The sequence below is a fragment of the Chondrus crispus genome, genomic scaffold (assembly GCF_000350225.1).
Source record: "Chondrus crispus Stackhouse genomic scaffold, scaffold_63, whole genome shotgun sequence".
NCBI classification, from domain to species: domain Eukaryota; phylum Rhodophyta; class Florideophyceae; order Gigartinales; family Gigartinaceae; genus Chondrus; species Chondrus crispus.
In genome coordinates, this window is record NW_005178587.1 from 324,119 (window position 1) to 342,848 (window position 18,730).

General features: G+C 52.5%; 2 protein-coding genes across 2 annotated transcripts; one reads left to right on the forward strand and one right to left on the reverse strand.

The window, feature by feature from the left end:
- Window positions 1–9,615: 9,615 nt before the first annotated feature.
- On the reverse strand, window positions 9,616–9,879 carry CHC_T00010327001 (acyl coenzyme A diacylglycerol acyltransferase). The gene has a single exon (XM_005710611.1). It carries the CDS (start codon window positions 9,877–9,879, stop codon window positions 9,616–9,618), a length of 264 nt encoding a protein of 87 aa, XP_005710668.1.
- A 467-nt stretch (window positions 9,880–10,346) lies between these two features.
- On the forward strand, window positions 10,347–10,844 carry CHC_T00010127001 (acyl-CoA diacylglycerol acyltransferase). Its single transcript, XM_005710612.1, has one exon. It carries the CDS (start codon window positions 10,347–10,349, stop codon window positions 10,842–10,844), a length of 498 nt encoding a protein of 165 aa, XP_005710669.1.
- Window positions 10,845–18,730: the final 7,886 nt, after the last annotated feature.

Consider the following 18,730-nt stretch of genomic DNA (forward strand, 5'->3'; position numbering starts at 1 on the left):
CTGTGAAGTCACAGGTAGCCCAGCCGTGAATGCCATGAAAGGCAGCATTACGTAATTCTTGATTACAGACACAAATCGTGTCTCTGCCTCACCGTGGGAAATGACGTGATGTCCGAGGCATGCGGTGCCATTTGACTTAAACACAATGCACCTGTTTCGGGGAATCCTGAATGTCGTGCTATCATTTGGCGATACAGAACCACTTTGCTTGTTCTTCAATATCACGAACCCTGTCAGAGAATCTTCGAAGATTAACATATCACTGCAGCGCATCGGAATAAAGTCATGAGGGGAACTTTTTGTAAAAGTGGTTTCTATTGCAAAGTTTCCTCCATGCAGGTAAATACAACACGACTTATCCCTCTCCATTAGGAGTTCAGAGACAGCAGCCGCTCCACAGAAAAGGTGTAATGATGCCAGCTCATCTTTGTATTTCCTGTCATTGAGGAGAGAGGACCACGGAACGTTTAACTCCTCCCCAAAGCCCATTTTATACGTGTGGCTGGAGAGCTCTGCGTCATCCTCAGCTGTAGAAAGCGTACTTCTTCCGTCGTCACGCCTTTGTTGCTCTGCTGATTTATGTCTCAAAACAAGGGACGGGTCATCGATGTGAAGATGTACTTGGCTAAGATATTTTGCTCGTGTGCCCGTAACCCATGGCCTCAGCATATTCTTCATCTTACCGGTCACTACCTCCCTCAATACAGTACCCCGCTCACCAGTACTTCCTCTGTAGTGTAGTGCATTCATTACATCGACCTGCAAAGAGAAGTACGGCACTATTTCCGCCCCATAAAGATTTTGTGAGACAGATATATCACCGTTGCCAGCAAAGTTGTTTAAAGGATAGCAAACCTCCCTGTTGCCTCTTGCGCCATATTTAAGAAAACGAGACTTCGGGGAGTGACAAATATTCCCGGTGTTGTCCCAAAAACTGTCTGCAAAAGCAGTTACGAGGTACCTCTTGTTGTGTAGCATTTCCCATCTTCTTATGAACTCCTCGAGTACTGTGTTTTGTCCTTTGGCGACTGCGTTTTGTAGCGCAATAGAGAAGCAGTCCTTCATTTTTGACAGCTTTCTTCTTCTATCATTTAAAAGTTTAACGTAAGCCTCCTTGCCTTTCGGTCTTTTCACACCCGAAGAGGCAGACTCCCGAGCAACCACTGTGAAGGCAGACGTAGAATCTTGTGTCTGTAAGGCAGTACCATTTTTCTTAGACATAGACTGAGACGGTCGAAGCACAGTTCTGGCCTTTGTCCACTTCTTAAATTTTTTTCCATAGAAATGCTTGCTTCTATCCTCTTCAGAAAGATGTCCAAACACCTCTGGGAACAGAACACACGCATGAAGCTTTGCTGTAAGAGCTCCTTCACTGGCGATGTTCAAAATCATCTCCTGGTCTTTCATAATGTTCATCATTTTTGGTGGTGTGCTAAAAACGTTCGTCAGTCTTTCAGCCCCCCTATGCCTGATACCGAGAAATCCAGCCTCGCGCATTACATGTACCATACGTGCCACTGTTGTCCACTGTCGGGCATTTCTGTCGAATTGTCCCAAAGGGCCTGGTAGCTCTCCTCCATCTACAATCTCTCTTTTTCTTCCGAACGCCCTGGATGCCCCTGTGACGTATCTAGTTAGAGCTCTCATGAGAGATACCTCCATCAGCCAGGACGCCGCGTTCTCAAGGTGATTAATAAAGTTGACACTGAGACCCTTAAGGTGTCTCACGATGAGCATCTCTAGAGCTTCATCTTGGTGCACATAGACCCAACCTCTTCTGTCCATTCCCCCTTTCTCCTTGCCAGTGAAACTAAGCAGTTTCAGTACTGCTTTTCCTGGTTTTTCGGTGAACAATACGTTGCTTACAAATGTAGGAAGTATTCCACGAAAGAACGCATAGAACAAGGACAATTCCTGGTACTTCAAATGATTAGTTGAGTGTAATATAGAATTATGCTTGAACCAGAAGGCATCCATGCAATCTGTATGGCCGGTCCTCGAAATGACGTGAAAGCCAATTGTCGGAAGTAGGCATGAAAAGAGGACTGTAGTTATGAAGTGCTTTCCGTTGGGGCCGTTTGTGAAGTGATATTCTACTTTTCGTCGCAGGATTCTACCAATTTCAAGAACTTCGGCAGTTACCATGTCTGAGGTCGCATCGTACAAACGCCCAGGTGTTGGTGAGCACACAGAGCGTGAATATGATTCCGAAACGCGTATTTGCGCCTCCTGTCTATGAACTTCATCGGGATTGATTTCCGTATCTGCTGAAATTATTTTCCGGGAAGCATCAGCGTGCATACGAGTAATACGCTTCTCAATATCGTCGTCCTCTCCGACGAGAATATCGGTTAAATGAATTATCATGGCGCAGGCCAAATTGAAGAGCACAGCACGATTGTTTCTGGCATGGGAATGACTGAGGATGTTCTCGACCTGAGACTTCGACAGTCCTGTGCAACCAGCCAACTCCTCTAAACCCAACCCATCTAACATTTCTTTGCAAAGGGAGTACATGGCTTGTTTCTCAGCGTGAAAAAACCCCGGATATGGAACAAGCCAATCGTGAAGAGGGAGTGCTTCGTTCTTATCACACTCAGTATATGTAGTCGTCATCCTGTCCCGGTCCTTCTTAGATTTCCTCCAAGACTCCAACCAAAGCTCGCTAAACATCTTATAGGACGGTTGATCACCAGCAAGAACGACATAGCGAGGGCGTCCAGGCTTTCCAGGCTTCAGTTGTTCAACAATAAGATTGAGAAATCTCCTCACCGATAATATGTCCGCAGCGGAGTCTCTGCTAATCTCTACATAAATCACATGCTGATCAAACGTGGGTTCAGCAGCACCTCCATGTGGTTTGAAGCACGACAATAGCAGAGTCCTAAAGTTGATAGGTGGACTGCTGCATTTATATCCAAACTGTTCTCTGGTACTTGTGTTGTACTCGGATTTTTTCTGTTCGTGTCCGCCCACAAGGGCGTTTCTAAAGAGGGCAGTAATTCCAAATACGACATCATTGAACCGGTCTAGAATTATTTGTGTTTCGGGCGTGGAGAAAGAATCCCCAAAAGCCTCCCTGTCACCCAACAACAATTGTGGTCGCCAAGAGGTTTGTCCCTCAGTTTTGCGCCTTTTCGCATCTGGAAGAAAGAGTTCCTCATATTCCGGTTTCCGCTTTTGTGTTACTGCTTGCAGTAAGGAACCATTAACTTTAGGCATAGCCTTCTGGTCTGCCTTTACGGCATGGAGAGGCTTTATATCCCAATTGTCAAACTGCAGCGTTGGAAGGGCATAAGGGTCCAATCTGCTATATTCCCAAGGACCTTTTCTCTCCCTGTCTGCTATGAGTTTCTGTCGGTATCTCTCGGTGACATTATATGATAGGAACATCCCCATCGCGTTCAGAACACTGAGGTAAGAAGGACTGACCTCACATATCCCTGAAATTGACGTACTGACCGTCAGCGGCCCAGAAACGCCATTCGTTCTGGACAGCACCATTTGTTCTATTACTTTCAGCACCCTAACACATAAAACTAGGTCATATCTTGAGTATTCAGAGTTCTCATTTAAAGCCTCCTCAATAGAAGGATGCGGCAGTGCTTCCAAGTCATTAGACACTGGGAATGTGTCGACCAAACGACCTCCGGTAGTGTTCGCGAAAAGTTTCCATGAGTTCATCTTCTTCTGCGATGCCATCATTAGCACAGTGTCAGTCCATAGAGCTCTGGGAATTGAGGCCACCTCTGTAGATAATGACCATTTACCATTCCAATATATATCTTTGCACTTTCGGAAACGTTTGGATACAGATTCCAAACAAGCTCTTGTCTCAGTATAACTGGGGCGTATCCAATCTGCAGACGTAGTCCCCTTTCCCGCTGCAATCATACCGGCAAGAAGCCTCCGAACTTCATCAGCACGAACGTATACCCGGAGGCGTGCACTGAGCTTCTTTAAAATTATTCCTTCGGCAGCGAGTGCTGTTTCTATAATTTTGGCGACAGTACGACGGTCCAAAGATGAAAGAGGACCGGCCCATTTGGAACCATGAATATTTGACAAGCGTGCTCTAGCCCTCATAACGTCTGCAAATGGAAGCAGGCGTACATTCTCCCCTGATTCTACTTGGATAGATTTGCAGCTCACGCGAAGCCGCATGGCCACAGCAGAAAGCTCTTCAGAGCAGGACGAATTAGTTAACGGCGACTTCGTCGCTTCTGCGCTTGATGCCACACTGAATTTTATAAACCGAACGAGCCAGCGATCAATCGGTGAAGACAGTTCGGCTACTGAGACGTTTGGAAGCTTACCAAAGCTTCCTTCAGTGATAATATAGAGACAGCTACGACAGCTGTACTGTCCTCTCACATCTGAAGCAGATAGATAGCCATTGGAATGACTCCGGATATTATCGTCAAACTGTGACAGTTCTTCCATATCCTCTAAAGTATTCACATTGATCGAATTGATTCTCCATAGACGAGATTTTTCACGATGATCATTGTCAAAAACACAGCCGCAATTCATGAAAACACATCCCTCAGAGTTGTTGGTTCTTTGTAGTCTCATTGCTCTTTCTTGCGAGATTCTGCTGTGGTTTAAATGTACATAGCAGAGATGATGCACGGATGGGTCCCTCAAGAGCTCCTGAGCAGTTATGTTGTCACATTCAGAAAGTCGAATTAGCTCATCTGTAAATGCCGAACGAACAGTTTCCCCGTCAGAAATGAGATTGAACAGCGTCCAATCCCGCGTAGGGTTTCTTCTCCTATTTGCCCTACTACCCACCTCTGCACGCTTCCACTGTACGCCCTGGATATTTCTAGAACAAATGAAACAGCTGACGGTAGAATTTCTGAGAACGTCGGGAGAACATCTTCTCTTCCAGAGACGCAGGGCCCTTGACGCTGATTTGGCACCATACCTCCTGGGATTACACAATACTTGCCATCCAGCGTTCTTGTCCCGGCAAGCAGTGCAGAGGTACACAGCCGATTTTCCCGCTACATCAAGGGTAGCAAAAGGGTTCAGGGACGTCCCTGTGTCAGCAGTAGCCCTAGCTCTTACCTGCTGTTCGTCGAGAAGTATTAGCAGGCTTGGTTTTCGTCTGTCTTGTGTTTGGCAGGCGAAGCAAGGGGGACATAGGAACTCGTCATGCGCCCGTCCACATGGCAACGGATCGGACGAAACGGGCTCCGCATGTACCATACTTGTCCGTTTTGCGCATTAATCAGCAGAAACCAGAAGAGAACTCAACTGACGAGCGCTTGAGGTATGTGGAGAGAGTGTCGCTTCTCGGGAAGAGATGGAAAATGCGAGCCGAAAGTCAAGGGTTGGTAGTACATCCGAAACTGTGGCCTTATGACCTCGCGGAGGTCCATTTCTAACATAGCTAGTGTCAGCTCGGCATGGCCCAAAATTTATCATAACAGCCAAAATGTCAGATAAAACCCGGGTGGTCACTGACTGACCCTGCCATGCTCCTCTTGCGCGACAGGGCTACGCATCACAGCCTCGTCGCAACCGCCGCTTTCTGGCTCGCCACAACCGCCCCCCGCACGCACCCGCCTCCGCCGCCACCGGCACAACTGCTACACCCTCCACGCAATCTCCCTCTCTGCGACCGCGACACCCACCGCTACGCCTTCGGTTTAATCGCCTTGCGTTTGATAAGAGCCGAAACGGATATATATTGTAGTTTGTGCGAAGAGGACGACGGTTTGTCGGACTCGATGTCGTCCAACTGTCACGCAGCAGATAGGCGAAGTGGACAAGCTGGTGAGCCGCCAAGCAACGGTCCGGAGGCACCCTCAGTTTTAGAGGACGAAGAAGAAATAACGCCGGTGTACTCCAACGCGATTTCGCCGCCGACATTCCCTCTTCCAGTCCCCTCCCAGAGCGAGGCCCGATTGCTCCGCCATCAGAGTGTACCTTTATTGGTTGCACCGGCAGGAACACGTACCTCAGCCCCCGGTCGCAGGAGTTCTGGTGGATCAAGCGGGGGACGAAAGCAATACTACGTCAAGCAGCAATGCTTCGATAAAATTATGGAAGACGGTGAGGTCGTTGGCTCGTGTTGTAAGGGATGTGGGAAGGAAATAAGGGACAAGCAGCGAAGATCTCTCAACATGGGGAAGCATGTTTTACAGTGCCCTGTATATACTCAGGTAGTGAAGGATCGCGTCCTTTCAGAATCTAGTGCACTACAGAAGGAGAGGGGAATGTACCACAGTAATATTGAGATAAGTTCGAAAAGAAAAGGATCCTTCTCGGCAGATTCCCCGACGGGGAAGAAACGCCGCATGGAAGAAAGTCCAGAGCGTGCAAAAGCCCTGACGTCTGCACTTCTTGAGGTTTTCGTGGAGCAAGCGTGGTCGTTCACGGCCCTGGACACTACCGCTGCTCGACCCAACGCTTTTATGAGGTTTCTCCAAATGGCAATGCCATGGTACGCTAGAGATTATTTCCCCACCCGATTCTTGATGACAGGACGCAATTTGAATGAGCTGTATGACTCCGTATTAGATAGAGTGTGTCAAAGAATATCCAGCGCCTTGGCAACTGGTTTCGGAACAATAATCTTTGACGGGTGGGGAGACGCAACCTCAGCTCCGGTCGTGAACGTTTTGCTGCGAACGGAAGCGACTGGATTGAGATTTGGGCGTCGGACGTTCTTCCTCGAGTCGGTCTACACGTCGCACGAGCGGGTGGGCGCTTCTGGATATATACAGATTCTGGAGTCTGTGTTGCAAAAGTATGGTGGGATGGATCGTATTTGCGCTGTAACGAGCGATAGTGCACAATGCTGTGTGAACGCTCGAAATTTGCTAACGGAACGGTACCCGAAACTCGTCGGGGTACAAGACCAGGCCCATGTGGCGAACTTAGCAATGCAAGATATTGGCAAGTTGCCGTGGGTTAAGGAAGTTCTAGACCAAGTTGCTTGGGTTACGTCAGAAACGAGAGTGAAGATCAAACTGCGCGCGCGAATTAAGGAGGCCATCGAGAAATTCAACAAAGTTGTTGGCTCCCAGGTGAACACTCAGGCACAAGCGCCATTGGATACCGGCGAGGCACCTCTTGGAGGTGATGCTGCTATTCGCGGGCTGCACGGGAGCCCTCTTTTTCCTCCCCTACGGCTCAGAGCGGTCATGTTGCGGAAGCCCGCCAAGACGCGTTTCGCCTCTATCGAAAGTACGCTTGAGGCGTACTTACGAAGTCGTGGTGTGCTTTTGGAGGTTGTGCAAGCCCCTGACTTTTATAGCAACCTGTGGCCCATTACCAACCCGACAGAAAGGCGAAAGCGGGCGAACTTCATATCTGCGATTGAGTCACGTGAGTTTTTGGACAAAGTCAAAGAAATTCACAGAATCTTTAGATTGTTGCGGCGATATCTGCGTGTATTCGATTCAGATGACGCCAAGATATCGGATGTCGTTCCGAAGACGATTGCAGTCGGCCTGGAATTGCGAAGGGTGCCGTTGACAGCATTCCTCACATCGGAGAGAAAGAATCAAGTAATAGGAAAGTTTACACGAAGGCAGAATGGGCCTTTGGATGCGTCCATCAAGGTGCGTTTGCTTGAAGACATTCACTTCGCAGCGCACCTTGTTGATCCCCACCGCTGTCCAAGGGATGTCAGCCCGTTCTTGCATCGGTTTCGATCGTACCTCATGCGGTACTGTGCAGGTGCAGTGGAACTGGTAGACGAGACATCGGATGGCGAGGGAAACTCGCGGTCTCGGGCTCTGCGATCGCAAGACCTACGTGGGATCATCCTGGAGCAGTACATGCAGATATCAGGAGAGTGGAATGACGAGAAAGATGACGCTGGGAATGATGAAGTTTTCAAAGAGTTTAGGAAAATGCCGCTGGTATATTGGAAGTCCCTTGCCTTCCGCCATGAGTTGGACGAACTCCGAGAATTTGCAATCAGAACACTTTCTGTATCGCCTTCCTCTTGCGCTGCAGAACGGAGCTTCAGCATGCAGGGACGTATTAGAACGAAAGCGAGAAATCGCCTCGACACTGATAAGGTCAAAAAGTTAGCATTCTCGCACTGGAACATGAAGCTACTGGGTGACGTGCAGCTTCAGCAGGCTGACTTTTGGCGTTCTGTAGAGGAAAGTAACGATGGGGAAAGTGAGGATTCAGACGACACGGAAGACCAGCAGCAATGGGACACAGAATCAGGGGCTGCAACACGCAGTGTGTTTGAAGACGAGGATGATCCGGACTCGGATCGACTCGGACTTAGGGAAAGAAATCTACATGCTAAGATGACGAATACTTCCCTCATAAACAGCCTCCAAAGCAGTTCACGCTGCGATGCCGTATGACGAGCGTGGTCCCGTGCGACAAGCAGCCCAGAATCTGACCCACTCCCGTGTCGAAGGCGATGCTGAGAATCTGACCCACGCCCACGCCGTGGGCCATGCCGAGGTCCATGGGGGAGGTGAGGAGAATGTTGGAGAAGTTAGCGTGCGTGAATTGCACGCCCTTGGGGGCACCGGTTGTGCCAGAGGTGAAAATGATGTAGCACCAGGGCGAGGGACGCACTGGGGGCGACAGCGGGGGCTCTGCAGTTGGGAGTGTTGCGTCACGCACGACGCTGCCGATAGGGATGGCGGAGACGTGCGGAGGGAATTCGGGCAGCTTTTCCGGGAGCTCATCCATGTTGAGAACGACCCTAGCGCTCGTTGCGTCAGCAACTTTGAAGAGCTAGGTGTATGAGGCGCTCTAATCCAAGCGGCACTTTGAGAGCAGCACAAGGGGCGCGATCAGCAGTCGAAAAACTCATGACGGCTGCTCATATCGGCAAAAGTGGACAGGGCGGAACCCTTATTGTTTGTCCTACCTCCTTAGTCACCCAATGGATGAACGAATTGCACCATCATGTAGCCCTCAACTTTCTCCGAGCCGTCACGCTGCCAAGGGCTCGAACGGTAGACCGGGGCGAGTGGAGCTAGCTGCAGAGGCGGATAGAGACGGAGGCGACGGATGGGGAGATCGGGGCCAGGTCATGTGATAAATAGTGGCTCGAAGGTGAGTGTGGAGAAGAGGGCGACATAGTCAGTAGCGGAACCGATTCATACGTACGTAGTTGGGGCGTCAGATTCTGCTAGACAAAGAGAAAAGAAGTAGACCGAGGTAGCAATGGCGGGATTTATGTCGACGGATAAAAACAGCGGAACACACGAAGGGCGCGTGTTGAGGGAAACGAGAGCGATGCAGCCTTCATCGCGTGGCACGAAGGCAATGTGTGAAGCATCGTCTGACACGGACACGACGCGCACTGCAGAGACAAACGACGCGCACTGCGGAGACCCAGGGCGGAGGCGGAGCCTCGTTGATGGAGGTGGATAGGGGCACTTGTGAGGTAAGCCGCCAGGTACAGGTCTACTTTGGTGCGGCAGAGGCGCTGGGGATGCGCAGTTGAAGCGCTTGCGAGACCGTGGAGGTGGAGAAGGAGGCGCGGTGGCGGAGACGGAAAGTCATGACGCGGAGCGGAGTGACGTGTGCCGGTGAAAGAGGGAGGGAGGGACTCCCTCCTTATTGCCGTGATTCGATCTTCGAATTTCGAAGTCCGACTCGAGATTCAGGTTTGGATCAGAGGTTGCGCTGCGGCGGCACCGAGTTGCGCAGCGTCGGGATGTAGAACTGCATGAGCAGGACGTACTGCACGGCCGCGCACGCGCACGCCTGCAGCGAGTGCCACGCGACGTACATCTTGCGGATCTGGGTCGTGCGCGGGAAGGACGTCTCGTACACAAACGTCAGTGCGACGACAAAGTAGAGGTAGTTGCCCAAGGTGACGTTGCGCGGGTACACGACGGGCTTGTAGATGACGTTGGACCGGAAGCCGGACGACATTTTGCGCACGATGGGGGGGGCGTTTGCGTCGGTAGGCGGCGCGTCCGGGCCCGGCGAGCCGTTGCTGTCGGACGCGGCGGTGGTCGGCGGGGCGGGCGACGAGGCGGCGTCCGCGCTCGAGAGCGAGGCGGTGCTGCTGTTGCGGTTGGTTTGGGCAAAGTGGTAGGTCTTGACGCGGGCCAGACGCCTGTTCCGGGTCTCCTCCCACAGCAGCAGGTTGGTCAGGACGTAGCTGTGCTGCTTGAGGGCGATGGCGACGTAGATGCAGCCGTGGAACAGGCCGGTGAGGGGGTTGAGGTGGGTGCGAAACTGGACGGCGGTAGTGACGACGCCGAGGACGATGAGGGAAAGCCAGTGGAGTGCGAGCGTGGTCCACTTGGACACGCGGCCCCGCGAGTGGGCGTAGACGAGCGAGGAGGGGGCGAGGAAGGCGAGGGGCACGGGCAGCAGGGTGAGTGTTCTTCTGCATGAAGCTGGCCCTGCCGTCCTTCATCATGTGGCTGCTCTTCTTCTGGGGCTTCTTCCACTGCGGGCTCAACGTCATTGCCGAGCTCACGCGCTTCGCCGACCGCGAGTTCTACCGAGAGTGGTGGAACTCGACCACGCTCAACCACTTCTGGCGCACCTGGAACGTCCTCGTGCACGAGTGGTGCGTGCGCCACCTGTACATCGAGTCGCGCAGGCACAACGTCAAGCCCAGCACGGCTGCCTTCGGCACCTTCTTCATGTCGGCCGTCCTGCACGAGTACGTCTGCATGATCGGCTTCCGCATGCTCCGCCCGTACATGTTCCTCGGCATGATGCTGCAGGTCCCGCTCATGAAGTTGTCCAACAGCTGGGCCGGCACCCGCAAGGGCAACATGCTCATGTGGCTCATGCTCTTCGTCGGACAGCCCGTCGTCGTGCTGATGTATGCCAGGGACTATGTCGCAAAGTGGAACTCGCTCATGTGCAATGAGACGTGACGGTGGTGAGGGAGGGAGGGGGGGGAAGGGTTGAGTGAAAGGAAATGGGATACAGAAAACAGGTTGGGAAGAGGTAAGATAAGGAAGGGAGGGCTGGGAGGAAGGGGAAAGGGAGGGGGGGAGGGCGGTCGGTGTACAGACTGGACCACCGGCAGTGCCGGTCCGGCACAGGACCATCTCACTGGGGCTGCCTTTCGGACATATGGGATTTAGTGAAATTCCGCTGGGTCCAGTATCCGTATATATGAATATCCGTGTCGCAGAGACTCAGAGCGCTTAACACCTTGCATGCATCTTTTCAAGCATGCCATGAAGAAGCTTCGAGGCTAATGGACAAGGAGACACTGCATGGAGATGGGCTACAGGGACCCTAGGAAGGCATGGGGGATCTCGATTTCGATGGTTGATCGCGATTAATCGTGGGTCGCATGAAGAAGGCCGAAGTGGTGATTTTTTCATTTTGCAGCATTAACTGGCAGTTTTTGCGCGCAATTGCGCGCAAAAACATGATTTAATGAAATCGCGGTACAGTACCGTTCTCACTGGTGTAATTCTGGAAAAGGGTCAATTCTGGACAATATATTTTTGAGTACCCCGCCTTCGAACCTCTTTATCTCTCTCACACACCCCCCCCCCATCCTTCAATGCCTATCGCCGCTCTCCCAACTCCCTCATGCTTCCGTAGACAGTGCTCCTGATCGGTGGTGCGAACATGCCGAGCTCCATGCGCGCTCAAACTATCGCACATAACAAAGGGATTGCTAAAAGAAAAGATGAGCGTATCAGACGGGAAAAAGCATTACAGCTCCTGCAGCGCGGCATCTCTCCAAGGGAAGTGTCCACTCGAAGTGGTGTCACTCGCACGACAGTGTATAATATTCGAAAGGCTATCATAGATGGGGACACGCAACAGCTCGCAAAACTGCTCGATCCGGAAAAACACTTCGCAGGCCGTCGCACAGTTCTCACGAGTGCTGAGCAGAGTCTTGTCGTTCACAAGACTCTCGAAGCAGCTGAGAAAGTTTTTGCCGTTGACTGTTCTCTAATGAAGAGCATTCAGGGCAAGATAGCGGCAGGAAGAGAAAATGCATTCTCCAACTGCGTCCCATCCACCGACGCCATACGCTCATTCAGAGCACGACATAGAGAATTGGCCTATAGGGCATCCCAGAACGTTTCCATGGCAAGGCTAGCGGCAGAGAATCCAACACATATGGGCAGTCTAAAGGAAGTTATTTTGAAACTTCAGAAAGAGTTCCCAGAGGTCCTCAGAGACCCTCACAAAATATGGAACTGGGATGAAACCGCTGTATGCGGTGAGTACGGTCGTAAAGTCAAGTGCTTCACCTCGTCCAGCAGCTTGCAAGGCGGTGCTCGCTTGGGCATTAGGGATCCCGGTAAGCACTTGACAGCAGGACTTGCTGTCGCAGCATGTGGCAACATAGCGCCCCTTTTTTGATAGCCTCTGGTAAGAAAGTCATGAAATCATGGCGTAAGCCTCTCGATAGGGAGGACGTCACTAATACGAATGGTGTAGTACACTGGTTGTGCAACGAAAAATGGTTTCCTCATGACGCAGAGCTTGTTGTTACACCACACGGCTCAATCGACAAAGCCGTAATTGTCAAAGTTGTAGTGCACTGTACTCGGTACCGGGACAGCTGTCCTGATCGGCCAAAAATCACGCTCGCCGCCACCACGTGTACCTCGGGTACACGTGGACTCCCCTGCCGCTCTACCGGACCTCCCCGTGGACACGTGTAATCCCTCCGCGACCCATAGGGCCTATGAGGGCTGTACTTGGTCCCCTCGGGGCTACACCCGTCATTTCCTAGTTATTCTAATTTACAGTATAATTTAGCTTCGCCATTACGGCGACGGGAGACTACATAGTCAACCCGATTATCAAAGTAAAGAGGCACGAAGCCTCGGGTCTTTTACCTTGGTTTCTGGATTCCAGGTTGTAGCCTCGACTCGGTACTGGCTCGCCCATACCGACCGAGCCATCTACACCCCTGGAATCCCAACTGCCTTCCCTGCGCGCGTCGATCACCCCGCGCGAGACCTACGTCAACTACTGTGCTCTCCGTCCTGCTAGCTCTGTTTTCTCTTAATTCCTCCCCCTTTTATTGCTGACTACCTTGCTACTTCTCTACCGCGCAAGCCGCGCCCGGATCCCGGTTCCGGTCATCCACCGGGTGGTCTCCCGAATTTCCTTACGCGTCCGAACGCGCGTCGCTCTGCCTACAGCCGCCACACGTGGCTGTAGTGCACGACAAAAGTTATTCATCATATCAATCGACATGCGCGAAAAACAGTACCACCCCATGAGCATATCCTTCTCCTATTAGACGGACACAGTTCTAGACAGGGCGATGTATGGCTCGAAGAATGCGAGAAGCTTCGAATTTTGGTGGTCAAGTTGCCTGCTAATACAACCCATCTGTTGCAGCCGTGCGACCAGCCTGTGAATAGAATTTTTCAAAAAACGGTTCGGTCTACACGGGATGAGCTCTTGATGATCAGCCACATGACGTGGGCAAACTCTGCTTTTAAGATAAAGCTCGCTGTGGCGGGTTATCGCACGTTGACTCCAGAGATTGCCAGGAAGGCATTTTATGAGTCTGGATTATGGCCAATGGATTTTAGGTTTCTTGACCGAATTGCGACCTAGTCAGGCCAGTGATAACCTCAAAGGACCTTTGTGCAGTAGTGTGAACACACGAAGTAGTCGGGCAGTTCGTGATTCTCATTTAGGAGAAGTTAGAAATGAATCGCGCGCCTTGCTAGACAGAATTCGACAATTATCAAACGGCCCTGGTTCGGCCAGTAATACACTAGCAGAGATACAGGTACTGTTGAACGATGAGTTCAATGTCAAAAGTTTACTTGATACGCAGGTCTCTCCACCCAAGCTTGCAAAGACTTCACAACGTGGTCGTAAAGTCAATGCACCCATGGCCGGAGCACAGCGTCTTCAAGCAAGGTCAAAAAAAGGGACCCCAAAGCGAAGACTTGAGAGTGTCTTCAATTCTGAAAACGCCATTGAACAGAGCACTCCGATACCTATCACAGGGACCACATTTGAAGGGAACAAAGAAACCCGTTGTCCAGGTGAGGACGGTGTTTTCGCGCAAAGGCTGATTGACTTAAAGGGAGACGTTCTGGATGATATTCCAATTGCGTCATGGCGCTAAGTCCGAAGAAGTGCCAATATCGGCGGGCAAGGGTGTGTTGAAGACGAGAGAACGGAAGTGGCAGCATCAGGGCTCGTCGGTTTGTCTCACTATCGATAAGAGTGCTCAGCTCCCTGTCCAGAATTGACCCCTTTTCCCATTTTCCGTCTGTTGACGAGCTCAGGAATGGCAAAAAACCTTGGTCTGATTGGTAAAAACGTTGATTTTTGCATTTCTGGAAAGTGTCCAGAATTAAACCAGTGAAAACGGTACTGTAGTGTTGCGGCTAGCCCAAGCCACATACCTCACCGACCGAGAGCGCAAAAGACCCGCGTGATAACCTCTAGTTTACCTTTGCGTTTCCACTTGCTCCCTCGATACCTACATTTCTTACCAGCGATCTCTATCTCATAGTCTTGGTGAGTGCCGAGCGGGTCTCGGATCGCATGCTGTCGGCAGTGTCGGCATGGAATCGATCCCGTTGGCCCGTTGCCGACGACTTCGAAGCCGCCACTCAGGGCCTACCGTTCGCGCTCCACCTGTCGTCCTCCCGATTCCCTCCTGCGTCGTGCCTCGCCGTTCGCGTACCTGTCTTTCCTCTCGCGCCTGCAGTGCTCCTCACTCCTGCGTCCGACCGCACCCGCGTGTTCCGAACGTTCTCCTGCAGCCTGCGATCACAGCGCCCATGCGCGCGGCGCTCCTACCTCCAGCCGTCTCTCCCCGCCGCTTCGCTCTCTCCAACGGTCCCGGTCTCGCCTACACCCGCGGGACGGCTTTTCCGCCCGCCACTGTCGTCAGCGGCGGGCAGCCAAACTGTGCGCGCACAGTTTGGGTGATTCGATCCTGGGATCTAGGCGCATGTCCACGCAGCTTCCACGTGTGGCGTAGAAACCTGATATCCGACGCGCAACATCCGTCCCTTTTCCTATGTCTCTGTCGGTTCGTTGAGGTTTGGGTGGATGAGGTGAGGGGGCTTGATTCAGAAGTGTTCTTGCTCAACGGAGTGAGTCATTGCCTGCAGAGCTTCAGGTGTGCCGTTGGCGTTCTCTGGCGTCTTGAGATCCAAGCTGCCTTTTCGTGCGTCGTAGAGGCTTATAATTGCTTCAGGCAATGCTTTTTCAGGCGTCCACCTCGGCGAAGCACGACCACGAAGCTGGATCTTGAACCAACGTTCCAAGATTCCCGTCCTGGGGCATGGCCTCTCCCTAGTGGCGGTGACCTTCTGCAGTAGCCTAAGCCCATCCGGAAAGACCGCTTCCTTCGGATCTTTTGTTTGGACGGCATCCTTCGAGATACGCCTGATGCGGTTGGCGTGCACGCGGGCGTGGATATCTCCCACTTCTGACCGAAGTCTGTAGCTCACGCTCGACAACTCCCGCTCCACAGTATATGGTCCTAGCCAAGATGGAACCAACTTGTTTCCCTCCTTGCTAACGAGGTCAGGAGCCCACACCATGACGCGATCTCCAGGTAGCAGGCCCAAGGCGCCTACCCTGCGATCGTACTGGGTCGCCGCTTTCCGGCGTGCCTCCATGCCGTGATTCAACAGTCTTGAGTGAAGCTTCTTGAGATGTTTAGAGGTGCTGTAGGGCTCTCCCATCACTCGGTCCGCCTCGACCTCTCCCCACCCCACAGAAGCCTCGATCCCAAACATCGCCTTAAGCGGCGACAACTTGGTCGCCTCATGCACTCCCGTGTTGTATCGTAGGCAAGCGAGAGATACATGGAGGTCCCAGTCGTCTTGCCCAGTGCACACAAAGCAGGCCAAATCTTGGGCGAGCGTCCTATTCCACCGCTCTACGCCGCCATTTGCTTGTGGGTGGAACGCAGAGGTCGTGACCCGTTTCGTGCCTAGCTGGTCAGCCATGCTTGACACCACCCTTCCGATAAAATTGGGACCCCTGTCAGAGAGGAGCGTTTCCATTGCTCCGAATATCGCGACCCACTCGTCAAGGATCTTCTTTGCCACCGTTTCTGCCTTTTCGTCCGGGATGGGCACTGCACGAGCAAACCGGGTAAACGTGTCAATCATGACTAGGATCTTGACGTTCCCAGCTCGTGTCCGTGGGTGTGGTATATCGCCAAGTGTCCACTATTGTACATACTGTACTCGAACACCCGATGGTGTATGACAAGGACCGCATTGGTTAATTCCCAATTCGAAAGGTAATTACCTTATCACCCGGTAAGTTGGGCAGCGCAATTTGCGTCCGTGTACGTACTGTACTCGAATCATACCGTCTAATGTATGATACCGGCGTACCTCGCTGGCGCCCAAGTGCAGTACCGTTACTGCCCGACGTGTAGTCGTACCGTTACAGTCTGGCACTGTAAGAACGGGGACTACTGTAGTAGATATAATAAAGTAGGGAAGGGGAAGGACTCGAGTGGATGATCGATCAACGCAGTGGCATCATCTCGAGGTCCGACCCCTTTGTCCCTTGGTTTTGTGCCTAAGTCTTTCGCTTGACTACGTTTACGTCTTCCCTTTTTGTACATCAAGTACACCGAAAAGTACTCCACCGCAGGGGTAACGCACGACGAGCGCTCCGCATAGCGCCCGGATTCGTCCTCCGTGACGGCGTCGCCTCCGCACGGCGTCGAGTTACCACGTCGAGGACGTCGATCTGCCTTTCGTGGCATCGTTGTGTCGAACCCACACCGTTCTACCAAAACCTCTACTAACCAGCTACCGAACTCCCTTCTGTCTTGTTTTGTGGTTCTTACTACACGTGTGCCCGGCACTCGTCGCGTCTCGCACGCCTCGAACTACAGTACGACGTGTCGCAGCTCCCGCCACCCGAAGCCGGTCGAGCGCGGCACGTTCTACTACACTGGTCTCCCGACCTAGAAGTGTGAGCGCACGCTACGTTTGCTGCGCAATGCAATATCGTTGGCAACCGTCGCCTCGTCGATATGAGTTCGCCTCATCGTTCCCTTGCTGGTTCCGAAGCCGCGGAACCATCCGCTCCGATCCCACCGCCGGTTGAACCGAGCGGAGTCGTTGAACATGCTTCCGACTTTCGCCCAACTCAAGGTCCTCCCGACATGGATTCGTACGAGAAGATGCTTCGAAACCTCGAGGATATACGTGAAGCGCTCCGTAGCGACGTCTATGATGATGTCTACGAGCATTGCCGAGACAATCTCCGTGACCTAATGTTGGGTCGATACCAATCTTTCACGCAAGGACTTGAGAGCCTCCGAGCTCACGTCGATACGATCGAATCTCGACTCGTCCTTTGCGAGAGCCTTATCCCCGATAGGTCAACTGACCTGACCGCCGAGCAGATGGGCGCGTTCTCGCGCCTAGCTGCTCAAGTGAATCAGCAACGAAGCCGCGCGAATCGGCTGCGAGAGAGAGGATCGGATATATCCTCAACGTCTGCGAACGCTCGCGACGTGTCTCGACCGAGTCCTGTTTTGTTGCGCCCTTTTGACCCTCTTCCTACAGGTTCCGATCGTCTGGAACCGAATGGGCTTCGTCGTGAAGCTCACGCTCGTGAAGCACGGGCCACAGGCCCTCCGTTTGTGTCCCACAAGATTCCATACCGACCGGAAACGCCTTCACCGCTACTCGCTGAGACGCCCTTCGGTCATTTAGGACCTCTTGAGCCTGGGATCGAGCCCACGAAGACCTTACTTCAAGAGTTCAGCCACGTTGTCGACTATCGACTCTATCGTCTCGACGATACTTCTATTCTCGTCTCGGAGAACGATGCCCGACGAATTGGTAAATACGTGAAGCGCTGCCAAGGCATACGGCCTACGATGAAGACCTTCGATGGCTCCTCCCCGATAACGCTGCTGTCTTTTCTCAAGGACATCAGCATCACCTTTAACGCACAGCGCCTCAACGAGGGCGTAGCTGTACGAGTCATCGCTCATTTCTTGGAACGTGACGTGGAACGCCTGTACACTTCTTACACGATGACGGCGTTACAATCCGGTTCGCTACGGAGCGCTGGGTCAATTTCGTGGCCCGGGTTGGTGAACCTGCTGATCCGCCGTTATCTTACGGACGACGTTCTCAACGATGCCTACGAAAAGGTCGCTACGATTCGTCAACTTCCGCATGAAAACGAAAACGTGTACGCAGGTCGACTCGAAGATCTCGCGTACTCTTGTACCGCCGTGTTCTCCGAAGCCGCGCTGGTGAACTACTTCATCCGCGGATTGGCTGTCGAAACGAGGGATGTAGTAACCGAGACCGTTTATCGCCTTCCGATTGTCGAACGAAACGACCTTGCCGCTGTTCGCCGCATCGCGCTCGCGGAGGTTAATACCTACCGAGCCCGTTCGGGAAAAGCTTTACCCGACATCGGAGCGAACGCGCAACGGACGCCTCGAGTACGCCCACCGAGGGCGCCTTCATCTTCTGGCTCGACGTTGTATCTCACAGGACACGAAGCCCCAAGCAATCTCGTGGCTGGCAATGCTGGCTTACTCTATGCGCCACCGGGCGCACAGTTTGATCCCGTATTAATCATGGCCGGACGAGCTGTCTCCGAATCGACAAGTTCCGATACGTTTAACACCGCCAGGTCGGCGGAAGATCCGACAAGCACAACGGAAGTGGATATCACGAAGCGCATCGAGCGTTTTATTCCTTCTCACGTTCCCGCTCTGGCGGAGGAGCAGGTGAGGCTGGCACAATCGATCGTGCCGCCCAATTCCTCGTACCATCGTTGCTGGCTCTGCCGCATCGTG

What these genes read in the sequence shown, in the direction of transcription:
- CHC_T00010127001 (XM_005710612.1), top strand. Translation starts at nt 10,347, where the DNA reads ATGAAGCTGGCCCTGCCGTCCTTCATCATGTGGCTGCTCTTCTTCTGG.
- CHC_T00010327001 (XM_005710611.1), bottom strand. Translation starts at nt 9,879, where the DNA reads ATGTCGTCCGGCTTCCGGTCCAACGTCATCTACAAGCCCGTCGTGTAC.